We start from the raw sequence: 13,046 nt of genomic DNA, 5'->3' as shown, positions 1-13,046 counted from the left end.
CCCTGTAACTACTGATTGTAAGTCGCTCTGGATTAGGGCGTCTGGTAAATGCTGTAAATGTAAAACAGTAAGGAAGAAACGTAGGGAAGGACTGATACAGAGAGGGACGCCCTTCCAGGGTAGAGTGAGCCTGCAGTTGGTGTCAGTGCAGGGCTGGTGATGGTTTGTCCCAGAAGAGGAAAAAAAAAAAGTCCAACAGGTGTAGTGGTGAAAACGTACAAAGATTAGTATAGAGCGTCTGTGCATGTTTGGAGGTCTGGATGGTGCAGAGGAGTCCAGCTATGAGCTATGAGCTTGAGATCTTGGTCTATTCCTTCAAAAATATAGGTTTTTCCACTGTTGGTACAGATACTTTGACACTTATCCACTAGAGAAATTGTTATATTAACTAATAGCGTAATTATATGAATTGCTTGCAGGGGGTTAGTTGACATGATGACCACACAGTTTGGAACGTAAAGACAGATACGTGACCGCCAGACATCATTAGAGTTATGGTCATCACAAGCTCTGATCTCATTTTATCAAACACTCAAGTTCTGATAAAGGTGTTCTGTTGCACACGTCTCAGTATCAGATACCACCTCCAGACACTTTCAGAGGTTTATGTGGGACCCAGAACTGATTTGCCAACACCAGGGGGGGTTTAGGCAGGTGGTTTTAATGTTGTGGCTGATAAGTCACATTCACGGCAGATGCAATGACTGACCTGGGGTGTGGTGACCCTGAAGGTGGCTCCAGCAGTCGGGGTGGCCGGCCGAGGCGAGATGTTGGTCTGCGCTTGAGCCTGGGCCTGGGCCTGGGCCTGAGCTTGAGCCTGAGCCTGGGCAAGAGCCTGCTGAGGAACCATCACAAGCTGGCCCAACTCCGTCCGAACCAGAACCATGCCTGAGCGAACAAGAACCAGAGGCATTACAAACACCTTCATCCAAAGCTAGCAGTGTGGAGGTGACTCGGGGTGTTTAAGCGAGGTGATGTTCCTTAACCAGGTGAACGTCTAGAGCCTCACTACTGCTCAGAGGTTCTGGTCTCCTGTGGAAAAACTCCTTGTTGCTGATAAACACGTGAAATGAGTCTGAAAAGAACATGTTGATTATTGTCAAGGAAGCGGCCCCCGTAATCAGAAGGTTGCCGGTTCGAATCCCGGGCCGCCAAGGTGCCACCGAGGTCCCCTTGATGAAGGCGCCGTCCCCACACACTGCTCCCCGGTTAAGTGCAGGGGACACGTGTCACCGTGCGCTGTGCTGCAGTGTTTCACAGTGACAATCACTTCACTTTTATCCACTTTCACGCAGAAAGGAATAACTAAACTTTCCCTCCATGGCACCACGAATGACTGCAGAAACCGTTTTTTAATTTGCCGCTGCTCCACACATCCACAGAAAAGTTGAACTTTCGCTCTACATTTAATTCGTATTTAAGTCTTGGTATAGGGAATTCCCATCATTAGCTGACAAGCAACATGATCTTCAGCAAAGCCAGTTGAAATATTGAATAAATAAAGTTCTAGACCCAATGAAGCAGACCTTTCAGTGCTGAAGACGTTAAACCATACATATTCCAAAAAAAAATCTATAACGTTCTCTGACGCTCCAGCATCTAAACTAAACCAAGTAAATTGAATTGTTTTATTTTTTCTGAACAGACCAATCAGAGAACAGCGGCGTTCTGGCCACACATGTTGGGTGCAGCAGAACCTAAAGCAGGTCCTTCAACAGGACAGAGTGGCCTGGATGGGGGGGTGGGGTCTTTTCAGAAGCCCTCCCGACTTCCACGGGACGTTAACATCACATACAGCGGCATCTTTTTTTTAACGTGAAGTGACTGTCATCGTGAAACACGCCAGCGAGCGCTGGGCGGCCGCGAAAGTGGAGCAGCGCGTGGGGACGGTACCTTGATGACGGGGACCTCAGTGGTGCCGGGGATTCGAACCCATTACGCTGCCCCGTGTCTGGCAGGAAGTAGAAAAGTTCCCCGATGGCGGCTTGTTGGAAAGAATGAGAAGCGAACGCCTCTGAGCGACATGGGTCTTTGTTCAGACGAGCGACCCCTCGTCTAATAAAAAATGGCAGTTCATGTGGGACAAAAGAAACTATAAAGTGAAGAGATTATCATTGTGAAATACAGCAGCACAGCACATGGTGAAATGTGTCCTCTGTATTTAACCCATCACCTTGTGTGAGCAGTGGGCAGCCGTGACAGGCGCCCGGGGAGCAGTGTGGGGGACGGTGCTTCGCTCTGTGGCACCTGAGTGGCCCCTCGGCGGGTCGGGATTCAAACCTTCTGATTTCGGGGGCCGCTTCCTTAACCGCTAGGCCACCAAAATGTAAATCAATCACTGCCCCGAGTGAGGCTCGAACTCACGACCTGTAGATTATGAGAACTTCTCCTCCTGGACTGACCATCACCCAGGAAGTGGTGGACACCACGTGTAACTCACCCTGCGGGATGGTGAAGCCGGGGGGCAGCTGTATGGTGGTCTGCTGCTGGGGGGGTCTGACGATCAGCTGCGGCGCCACGATCCTCTGGGCGGCGGGGACTCCGGCTCTCATCTGCGGCTGGGCGGCCGTCACTGCCGGCCGGACCAGCCCCACGGTGGCGGGGGTCGCAGGCTGCTGCCCCGCCACGGCGTCGGCGGGCTTGGTCGCGGCCGTGAGGGTGGCGGGAGCCGCCGTCGCTGCCAACACCGGCGCCGGTGCCGGTGCCGCGGCCATCCCGGGAGCCGCGGCCGGAGGCGGCGCGGCGCTGATCACAGAGTTCGCCGCAGCGGGCTGCGCCTGGACGGCGGCTTTGGACGGCGCCGCGGCCTCGGGGCTTTTGCTGTGGTTCGCCTGCGGGGGTCCTATCCTGGCGCCCTGCTGCACCAGCGCCGACACCGTGGTGCCGTTCCCGTTCTGCGCGATGCTCGCCACGATGTGGCTGGGGAGCCGGTGCAGGGCGATGGTGGGGGTCCCCCGGTCCAGCGCCACGGCGGGCTGCGGCGACGCGGCCGTCCCGGCGTCCTCCTCGCCGCCGTTCAAACTCTGCGCCGCCGCGGGCGGACTCCGCCGCTTCTTCAGCGACTCGCCGGGCGACGGAGAAGTTCCCGCGCCGTGCGAGGCGGCGGCGGGCTCCTCCGGGGACGGGGACGGGGCCGGCGCGCCGCCCTCCGGGCTGCCGCCTTTGGAGCTGCTCTCCCGGCTGATCTCGGCTTTCTGCTGCCCTTGTTGTTGCTGCTGTGATGGGGAGCCCGCTCGGGCAGACTGCGCTCTCGCCAAGTGGTGGTTCGCGGTCGCCGCGGCCGCGCCGGCCCGGCCGTCCGGGCGGGCGGCCGCCGTGTGGCTCTGGCCGACGAGCTGCGACTCCAGGGAGCCCACCAGGTCGCTCACCGCCTTCTCGTCCACCTCGGAGAACAGCATATCTTCCAGAGGGTCGGAGGCGCCCGCCATCTTTGATCTGAAAGCGCAATTGTGAAGCGAGGCCAACGCGCATGCGTGTTACCAGGCATTGTGGGAATGTGTGTGACGTCAGAGCGCCAAAATTCTAAATCTGAACGAACACTTCGTGTTTCTCTATTTCGTTTCGTGTGTATTTGCCAAACTTTCCCGTTTCGGTAAACTGGACGAATATGTACATGCACTGCCTGCTGGTGTGTTTTAATTTATTGCAATGCCACGGTACTTTATACAGCTTATTAAATTCGGGCAAATATAATACACATCAAACTACACGGTAAATAAATACTATAATATAAAAAATATAGTATAATGTCAGGCAGAAAGACTTTTTTTATTTCTTCATTTACTCTGACCACTGATATACAGCAGTGTGCGAAAGTCTTGGGCACCAATACAAACCGCTGTTTATCTAAGCAGCAGGCAATTTAGGAGACGTAATAAATCCCCCTATGTTAAACATTAATCACATATTGATCCCAAAACTTTTGCACAGTATTATACATATAAAAATTTGCACGCACACACATATAGTATAATTAGTATAAATATAGTCTTCCTCCGCTTATCCGGGTCCGGGTATCCCAGGGGCAGCATCCTAAGTAGGGAATCCCAGACAGCCCTCTTCCCAGCCACCTCCACCTGCTCCTCCCGCAGGACCCCAAGGCGTTCCCAGACCAGACTGGAGATATAATTTTTCCAGCGTGTCCTGGGTCGACCTCAGGGGCCTCCTGCCGGCAGGACATGCACGAAACATCTCTCCAGGGAGGTGTCCAGGAGACATCCTGACCAGATGCCATGAACCATCTCAACTGTCTCCTCTCGATGTGGAGGAGCAGCGGTCCCTCCCGAATGTCCGAGCTCCTCACCCTTTCTCTAAGGCTGCGCCCGGCCACCCTACAGAGGAAACTCATTTCGGCTGCTTGAATCCGTAATCTTGTTCTTTCAGTCCCAATGCTCATGACCGTAGGTGAGGACTGGGACGGTTAATCCACAAAACACATGTGGATTAGTTGGGAAACTAACATGCCCCCTCCATCACCCCAGCAAGGGTAAAGAGCTGGTCCACAGTTTCACGGCCACAGTTCCTCAATCTAAGTGAAGTGATTGTCACTTGTGATACTGAGATCTGAGATTCAACTATCGACCGGACCCTCCTCTCCAGTACCTTGGAGTAGACCTTTCCAGGGGGGCTGAGGAGTATTGTCCCCCTATAGTTGGAACACACCCTCTGGTCCCCCTTCTTAAAAATTGGATGTTTTTAAGAATGTTGCAGAGAGGCGTCAGCCATGACAGCCCTACAACATCCATAGTCATGAGATACCCAGGACGGATCTCATCCACCCCCGGGGCACCGCCGCTGTGTAGTAGTTTGACTACCTCAGCAACTTCTGCCCCTGAGATTGGACAGTCCACCCTCCCAGGCATCCCAGCTCTGGAAAATGTATTTTATATTGCCGGTTTGAATCCTGGTCCACCAAGGTGCCACTGAGCAAAGGGTAATGGGTTAAAAGCAGAGGGCACATTTGGTTGTGTTCACCTTGTGCTGTGCTGTGTATCACAATGAGAATAACATCACTTTTTTTAAATATCTTTACTGAAACACCTATTAAAAGGAAAGCTCGGTTTGTCAATTGTGTAACACTGCGGCACAGCACAGGATGCACACAACGAAATGTGTCCTCTGCTTCAATCCGTCACCCCTGGTGAGCAGTGGGCAGCCATGACAGGCGCCCGGGGAGCAGTGTGTGGGGACGGTGCTTTGCTCAGTGGCACCTCGGGATTCGAACCGGCAACCTTTGGAAGCCCCGTTGCTTCCTTAACCGCTAGGCCACCACCACCACCATAGTGCACTATTGTTCAACAGCAGTGTGCATGAGAAGGGTTTGAATAGAATAATAATTTAGAAAAATTAATAATTGGCAAAGTTGAAATAATGAATAAAGCCTTTAAATGCAAACACAGCATTCCACTAAAATAAAGTTTCTCTCTACATGTGTGCAACTCACGTATACATTTTTTCAAATTTCGATTTTATTTTTATCTCGCTCTTGTGCGTTGTGGCGGTCAATACATAAGCGATTTCACCCCGGGATTAATCATGTTTTATTGTCTTTCTTTATTATCAGAAACGAGGACGCCTCCACCACCCCAAACTTCACTTTATTATTTACTCTGTGGCCGCGCGCCGTGCCGAACTCTCGCAACGTCCCGCGAGACTTCACAGTCCGACGGAGCCACTTCCCAGGCTCCTTTGCGACTAATGCGGAGGAAAATGAAATCGGCCATGTCGTGGTAGCTGGTCGAGGAGGCGAACAATCGAGCGGCTTTTCTCCGGACGTTAACACGAGGCGGCGGGACACGGCGGAGCCTCAGCCCGACATTTCAACAAGAAACGCGTTATTTGTTGTTGCTTTTTCTTCGAAATTTTATTTTCCGCGGCTTTGGGCGCCCCGCGGCGTTTAGCGCGACATCATGAGCGGAGGGACACCGTACATCGGCAGCAAAATTAGCCTGATCTCGAAGGCCGAGATCCGCTATGAGGGCATCCTGTACACCATCGACCCCAAAAACTCGACCGTGGCGCTGGCGAAAGGTACCCCGCTCTCCCCCATGTACGCCCGGTGTCGGAGACGGGTCGGCAGCTCGGCCCGGGGACGATCGCTCGGCTCGCACGACGTTTAAGCGGCTAGCGGGCTAGCCCGTTAGCTTAGCATGCTAACGCTAGCGGCGCCGCGGACGACACCTTGTCGCGGTTTTCGCCAGGGCGCCCGGCGTGTGTTGTGTCGCGGTACTCCCCCACCCTCCTCCTCCGTCTTTACGAGCGGGCCCCGACGTCTGCGGCGCTACGAAGCTGAACTCGGGGTGGGTGGGGGGGGCACTGCAGCTCGGCCGAACGGGGTAGAAATGGCGGGTTCGCATAAAGGCAGGCTGCGTGGGTGAGACGCGCTCTGCCGCCGGCGTCGGTCCCGGTGCGGCTCCCGGTGACGTCGGCTGCCGCTAATCTCTTTGTTTACGTCCCTGGTCCTTAACGGCTTGTCGCCTTCTTCTGGCCTCCGGCGCTGAAATTATTTTTAACCTCTTGGCAGGCGCCTTTATCGAGATCGACGTGTTACCTTCTATGTAGGAATCACTTCTGGTTCAATGGGAGTCAAACCATGAATCCAATCGTTTTATTCACCCTGCTGTAGTTTTTACTTGCGTAAGTTATGAATGAGTCTGAGTTCTGTTTTTTTTCCAACAGTTCGCTCGTTCGGTACTGAGGATCGTCCCACGGACAGACCAATCCCACCTCGGGACGAGGTCTTCGAGTACATTATCTTCCGGGGCAGCGACATCAAGGATCTGACTGTCTGCGAGCCGCCCAAACCGCCGTGCTCTCTTCCCCAGGACCCCGCCATCGTCCAGGTCCGTTTGTTGCCTCTCTGCTCGGATTTTTACCCCGTTTCCTGCTTTTAACCTGCTCCTTGGTTCTCTTCCCCTCCTCCAGTCGTCCCTGGGGTCCACCACCGCCGCGCCGTTCCAGGCCGCGAGCTCTTATCCGACGTTCAGCCGAGCCCCGCTCCCCCAGTACAGCCAGTTCCCCACCAATCCCCTGGCTGCACAGCCGTTTGGTGCGAACAGTGCAGGTGAGCGTTGCCGGGGAGCTTTCCCCCCCCCGTTGTTTCCGCCGTCGCCGCGTGCCGTGCGCTTCAGTCAGGACGTCTGTCCTGCGTGTTAACAGGCCGAAGCAGCCCCGGGTTGGACCTGCTGAGGAAGAGTCCGTCTCTGGACCAGGGTGTGCAGACGGCCCCCTTGGCTCCTTCCGCTCCGCCGGCTCCGGTAGGGCAGCGCAGTCCCGCCAGGCCCAGCGGCACCGCGCCGTCGTCCGTCGCCACCGGCGGCCAGAAAGCTCCGGAGGGTCTGGAGCAGAGGAGAGGTAGGGGCGCCTTTTCACACTCGAGTTACGTGTGCGCCCACGAGACATCATCAGGTTATGTTCCTGCAGCTGTGGAGATCCAGAAGGTCCCACGACCTCCTCCTGATCAGGGCAGGAGCGAAAATCAAGATCCCAACAAGCGCCAAACGGGTAGGACGTCCTGACCGACGCTTCTCTTCTTCTAGCGAAGCGAGAGTCACGTTTGTAGCCGTAGCGGATGTTGCTTTTTGCTCAGCTGCAGCTCCGGGCGGTCGTCGTGGGCGCGGCGGCGGCCACCGTGGCCGCGGGCGCTTCGCCGTGCGCAGGGACGGCCCCATGAAGTTCGAGAAGGACTTCGACTTTGAGAGTGCCAACGCTCAGTTCAACAAGGAGGAGATCGATCGCGAGTTCCAGAACAAGCTCAAGCTGAAAGGTACGGCAGCAGAACTCTGCGTCCGCTCCGGGGCGGCGGTGGCCTAGCGGTTAAAGAAGGGGCCCCGTAATCAGAAGGTTTCCGGTTTGAATCCCGATCCGCAAGGAGCCACTGATCAGATCACCGTCCCCACACACTGCTCCCTGGGCGCCTGTCATGGTGCCCACTGCTCACTCAGGGTGATGGTTAAATGCAGAGGACAAATTTCACTGTGTGCACCGTGTGCTGTGCTGCTGTGTATCACGTGTGACAATCACTATTATTATTATTATTATGAACGCGAGTTGAATGGTAACCGTGTCGCCCCGCAAATCCAGACGAGAAGACGGAGAAGCCGGAGAAGGCGGTGAACGGAGAGGACAAGGGGGACTCTGGAGTGGAGACGCAGAACAGCGAGGGGAACGTGGACGAGGAGGACCCTCTGGGCCCGCACTGCTACTATGACAAGTCCAAGTCCTTCTTTGACAACATCTCCTGTGACGATACGAGGTCTGTCTGCTGTTAAAATGTCCTTTAATTCGGCGTCCGTCCCGTCCAGGTTAAGACGTGTGTCCTGTGTGTCAGGGAGAGGAGACAGACCTGGGCCGAGGAGAGGAGGATGAACGCGGAGACGTTCGGCATCCCCCTGCGCCACAACCGCGGCCGCGGCGGGTACCGAGGCCGAGGCGGCATGGGAGGGTTCCGCGGCGGGCGCGGCCGCTCCGCCAGCAGAGGCTCCTTCGGGGGGCCCCGCGGCGGCGGCCCCGGCGCCGGGTTCAGGGGCGGCTACCGGGGCGGCCGCGGCGGCCGGGAGTTCGGCGACTTCGAATACAGGGTGATATGACGCGTCCCTCAACAGCACGGCGAACCCGCGGCGAGCCCCTTCTCACCCGCCCCTCCCTCTCTCTCTCTCTCTTTCAGAAGGATAATAAAGTGGCGGCATAGTACACCGCGGCGCTGGGAATCATCTGCAAAGAAATGTAGCTCTTACTGCTCCTGAAAACTGGCGGCTAGAATGAAGACGTTCTTTGTGTGTGTGTGACACCAGCACAGCTCGACATCGGCAGGTGTAAAATGAAGCCGCGCCTCTTTTTCAGTTTTTCCCACTTTTTTTTTTTTTTTTTTTTTTTTTTTTTAGGAAGACGAACCAACCGAATATAATGTTGATCTTTCTTTGATCCAGTATACTCGCAGAAGGAGGAGAGCTCGTGTGTAAATACCGTACCTAATGTGGAGTTGCTCAGTATTTTTGCATCGATATAAGTTCCTTTCTTACTAAACGTATTTGATAATGTTTCTGTTAGGTGTAAAGATGTATGCAGAAGCCCGCAAATACTGTGATGAGTGCTGATATCACTGAAATAGCTTTATTTTTTTGGATATGTCCTTCAACGTACCTTTTTAGAAGCACCGAATCCGCGTTACAGGAGCAGCTCCTCACGTCCCCTCCCGAATCGTGTGTGTTAACAGTCTACGTCGCCGAGTAGCGCGTCTGTTGTCGACCCGAAATTGGTCATCTGAGGCGTTGTAGTGATGCGAGGTTTGGCGCTTATTCCCCGTTCGACTCTTGGTGCCTGTCCACTTCATATATCTCACATTCTTTCTTAATTTTGCCCCGCCCCTTCCCTCATATACCCAGGATTTCAATTGGACTGTATGCCTACTATAAGAACGATGTACTGACTCCTGACTGAATGTATTGATATGCCATTGGGAAGGGAAAGAAAGAAAGAAAAAAAAAAGAAAAAGTAGTTTTGACCCCAGAGGAGGCTTTTTGAGGTGATTTATAGGTCAGTGTCTCCTCCGGCAGGGAGGTGACGTCGCTTACTGCTGAGGGGGTGTTCGTATTTAACATGTTCGTGTCGACTGAGTGCCAGTGACAGTTGCCTTTTGGTAGAAATGGTGCGGACGCCGTCGCAATTCTGAAAGTGCAAGAGGGCTTTTCTTTGCTTTGTTTTTTTGTTTTTTTACAGCTCATTGGAAGCCGCCACCATTTTCATACACTCTTCTAAAGTGCCCGATCCATTTTATTTTCCGCAGGGGGGGGGGAAGAAAATTTAAAAAACAAGAAAGACCAGCCAGCCCTTTAAGAATAAGATTGGACTTAAGTTGCACTTTAATCTGTTAAGATACCAACTCGTGTTGAAACATTTTTACGAAAGCTCCTTCTCGTGTACATAATTTCTCTTCTGTTCTGTTGTTGCTGTAGATGAATTTGATAGCAGATTGCTCCTGTGTGGTTATAGCAACCCTGAGGAATATATATAAATCATCAATTTTCAGACTCCTTTTTAATTAGCCTTTTTTTTTTTTTTTTTTGGCAGTAATAATAAGATAAGTAGTTCCGGTTCATGCTAATTCACTTTGGAGAAAAACTTTTGTTGGGATATTGAATTAGTTTCTTCGTCACTTGACTCGGGCTTGAATTCGGCCTTGTGAGCTGCCGCCAAAACTAGAATTGACTGAGATGGCAACGTTTTGTGAGCCATTTAATAAATCGTTGAGCTTGTTTATTTATATTAAAAATGTGGAGATTACGATGATGCGCAATATGACTTCAGGCCCGGCGTCAGTGTCCTTTACTAAATAATGAGTTCTTATAGTGATCATTTCTACACCTTTTAGTTTTAGCGTAGTTTGTAAGCGCGCCCTCTGCGCCGCCGTGGTTGCGGTACTGTTAAATTCTCCAGCGTAGGGAGGCGTCTCTGTTCTGGCCAGGTGTGTGTGTGGTGGCTTCTTTAGTTTTTTTTTTTTTTTTTTTTTTTTTCCTCCTCCTTCCTTTCTTTCTTTCCCCAAGTGAAGAGAGAAAATTTTGGGATCCAAAGAGCGGAATGACGTACGGTGGGGGGGGAGCATTTCGATTCTCATTGTGTTCCAGTTGTTCATGTTCTCTGTATATTCTGTATGGAGGGTGTGTTTTTTTTTGGTTTCCCTTGTGGCTGTATACTTATATAATCTTAATTACCTTTTTGAATATTTGCATTATACTCTTTGGAAGCACTACAGGCCGAGCGCAGATCTGTGTAAAGGGCAGCTAGTTACGCTCAGTTGTTCAACGACGCTGTGTTCATAGGATGCTGTAGTGACCACTCGGAACACTGCATGACTGCAATGCAATGTGAAAAAAGCCACAGAATCATGCCACTGAGCAACTTGGAGATTCCTGGACGCAGGCAGGACACACCCTTGGTTGATGCAATAAACACATCGTATAAGGTCCCATGCTCATTAAAAAAAAAAAATCGACTGTACATATTTCCAAACTCTTTGGTGTTGAAGGTTTCTCTGTGAGCGCTGAGTAATTGGTGGGGCGAGCAGTTGTACAGCATGGCATACTTTCAGTGGGCCTCAGCACTCTGGGGGTTTTATTCTAAAATGAGAATAAACAGTTGTTCAATATCCGGGTCTTGTTTCTTTTATCTGAAGTTGTCAGTGACATTTTAAGAAAAATCGAGATCTTTGTGTGCACTTTCTACTTGCAAAAAGATTAATAAAGATATTTATCATAATTGTAGTTATTAAATGCAACAGTGTGGTGCCAAAAAGATGCTTAATGCCATTGAATAAAATGTTGTTCATATCCTCTTTATAATCAGAAGGGGGTGCGGCCTTTATACTTTGCACTAAAATTAATATAAATATTACTGTTGCTAAAATGATTCACTTTGCTAAAAAAAAAAAAAATACAAGCTCTTAATTTTTTTAAAAGTCCACCGTGGGAATAATGCGTCACAACGCTAGAAGCCGCCATGAGTCACGTGACCACAGAAGATCCGGGTACTTCCGGGCTGACGTCATTCCATTCGCTACGTAAGTGCATTAGCTAGCGTGCTAACCAAGGTTTTCGGAAAACAATGGATTTAATCGTTTCATAATTCGATGGGTCTTAATTAACCCACGAAGGTCATCATTATTCTGGCCGGACAGTCGGCTCTTGTGCGCATTACTGCCTAACTTGGCTGAGAGTAATTGGTGTTTCGGCGGTGATGTCGGTGGTGTTTGTACCGAAGAGGCAGCGGGGGAAGGCGCATATCAACCAGGAGATCATCCAGAGAGTGAGTTACTACTCCGGCTTGGCGTTTTTTTTTTTTTTTTTTTAAAAAAACGTTTTTCTAATGTTTCTGATGCGGAGAGTGAGTTACTACTCCGGCTTCTACACAACGCTACTCTGTCGTGGGGCGAGAACTCTCCCGAATCCCGCGTCCATTACGACTGTTGCCAGGGTTGCCAGATTGAGCGCGTTTTAAATAATTAAATTCTGATGTTTGATGGTTTTTAAAAAATGTAAAATAATCACTGGTAAAAGAATGTTATTAGTTCTAGTCTTCGAGAAGTTCACTCTTTATGCATTAAGCGTTTTTTAATTCTAGCAAACTGATGCTGTGAACTGTCTTCTTTTTTTATTTGTGATGTATCGTTGTGATTTTGAATATTACTCCGTTGCCTTTAACTTTTATTAATGTTTGTTTTCCAATAGCTACTGGATGAAAACGACCAGCTGATCAGGTGCATAACAGAGTACATGCAGAAGGGCCGTGCCACGGAGTGTGTCCAGTAGGTGATTTACTGCCATTTAAGAGTGACCGTGTTAAGCTGTCAGCAAATTTCCTTACAGGAATTGGAAAAACATCCCCGATGTCGAACTTTGAACCCTGTGATTCGATAGTGGTGGCCAAGTGAATAAGGCAACGGACCCGTAATCGGAAGGTTGCCGGTTCGATTCCCAATCCACCAAGGTGCCACTGAGGCCCCCTTGATGAAGGGGTCATGGCTGCCCACTGTTCACCAAGGGTGATGGTTAATTACATGACACGTTTCACAAGCACTTCACTTGGAAGCACCTGAAACGTGACACATTCAGCCTTGTTTAAAGTTTGGCCCGATTGTCTCTGCAGGTACCAGCAGATTTTGCACCGTAACATTGTGTATCTGGGAACCATAGCAGACGCGACCCCTGACCTCCCACCTCCCTCCGAAGTGAGTCTTAACAGCTTCCCGCCAGAACACACTACCCATTCCCAAACCGTGGAGCACCACATGATCTTCTCACTTTTTTTTTTTTTCTTTCTTTCAGCCTGTGGAAATGAGAAGCCAAACTGGATGAGGAACCCTGACCCCACTTTACTTGGGGACATCTGTGTCCTCTGCACATATTAGTGTGCTAATTGCTGTTCTTACTTTTTACATTTGTTTGAAGTTATGAGAATTTAATGTAGGCTTCCAGCTTCAAATAAAACCAGTAGTGTGTGCATGAAAGTATTTTAAATCAGTGTATTAAATATGATTGAATTGTTTTCAGTTA

General features: G+C 50.9%; 3 protein-coding genes across 8 annotated transcripts in view; 2 read left to right on the top strand and 1 right to left on the bottom strand.

The window, feature by feature from the left end:
• The window catches only part of LOC114766392 (transcription initiation factor TFIID subunit 4), a 60,383-nt gene extending 56,952 nt beyond the window's left edge, over positions 1-3,431 (bottom strand). For all 5 annotated transcript variants that reach the window (XM_028957145.1, XM_028957146.1, XM_028957147.1 and 2 more), the window contains exons 1-2: positions 2,441-3,431; positions 710-888 (exon numbers count right to left, since the gene is read on the bottom strand). In XM_028957145.1, the coding sequence (XP_028812978.1) occupies positions 710-888; positions 2,441-3,428 (1,167 nt within the window). In that variant the 5' untranslated portion in view covers positions 3,429-3,431. The remainder of the gene's footprint in view (positions 1-709; positions 889-2,440) is intronic.
• A 2,249-nt stretch (positions 3,432-5,680) lies between these two features.
• Positions 5,681-11,143, top strand: lsm14ab (LSM14A mRNA processing body assembly factor b). Of its 2 annotated transcripts, XM_028956003.1 has the most exons (9): positions 5,681-6,030; positions 6,679-6,842; positions 6,925-7,063; positions 7,159-7,353; positions 7,423-7,503; positions 7,589-7,765; positions 8,083-8,254; positions 8,330-8,579; positions 8,666-11,143. In XM_028956003.1, the coding sequence occupies exons 1-9, from the start codon at positions 5,910-5,912 to the stop codon at positions 8,687-8,689; spliced, it is 1,323 nt and encodes a 440-aa protein (XP_028811836.1). In that variant the 5' UTR covers positions 5,681-5,909; the 3' UTR covers positions 8,690-11,143. The 2 variants fall into 2 exon arrangements, with proteins under 2 accessions (XP_028811836.1, XP_028811835.1); XM_028956002.1 differs by having other exon boundaries at positions 7,159-7,503.
• A 359-nt stretch (positions 11,144-11,502) lies between these two features.
• On the top strand, positions 11,503-13,038 carry ss18l2 (ss18, like 2). The gene is made up of 4 exons (XM_028956004.1): positions 11,503-11,799; positions 12,222-12,298; positions 12,640-12,721; positions 12,819-13,038. Exons 1-4 carry the CDS (start codon positions 11,731-11,733, stop codon positions 12,846-12,848), a joined length of 258 nt encoding a protein of 85 aa, XP_028811837.1. The 5' UTR covers positions 11,503-11,730; the 3' UTR covers positions 12,849-13,038.
• Positions 13,039-13,046: the final 8 nt, after the last annotated feature.

The sequence above is a fragment of the Denticeps clupeoides genome, chromosome 16, assembly GCF_900700375.1.
Source record: "Denticeps clupeoides chromosome 16, fDenClu1.1, whole genome shotgun sequence".
Taxonomy (NCBI): domain Eukaryota; kingdom Metazoa; phylum Chordata; class Actinopteri; order Clupeiformes; family Denticipitidae; genus Denticeps; species Denticeps clupeoides.
Note: the sequence above shows the minus strand (reverse complement) of the source record. Positions and strands in the feature narration are given on the sequence as shown.

Bases quoted from the DNA above. Each gene is read 5' to 3' on its own strand.
- ss18l2 (XM_028956004.1), top strand. From the start codon at position 11,731: ATGTCGGTGGTGTTTGTACCGAAGAGGCAGCGGGGGAAGGCGCATATC. The intron at 12,299-12,639 runs GTAGGTGATTTA...TTGTCTCTGCAG, and splicing joins CGTGCCACGGAGTGTGTCCA to GTACCAGCAGATTTTGCACC. The intron at 12,722-12,818 runs GTGAGTCTTAAC...TCTTTCTTTCAG, and splicing joins ACCTCCCACCTCCCTCCGAA to CCTGTGGAAATGAGAAGCCA.
- lsm14ab (XM_028956002.1), top strand. From the start codon at position 5,910: ATGAGCGGAGGGACACCGTACATCGGCAGCAAAATTAGCCTGATCTCG. The intron at 6,031-6,678 runs GTACCCCGCTCT...TTTTTCCAACAG, and splicing joins GACCGTGGCGCTGGCGAAAG to TTCGCTCGTTCGGTACTGAG. The intron at 8,580-8,665 runs GTGATATGACGC...TCTCTCTTTCAG, and splicing joins TCGGCGACTTCGAATACAGG to AAGGATAATAAAGTGGCGGC.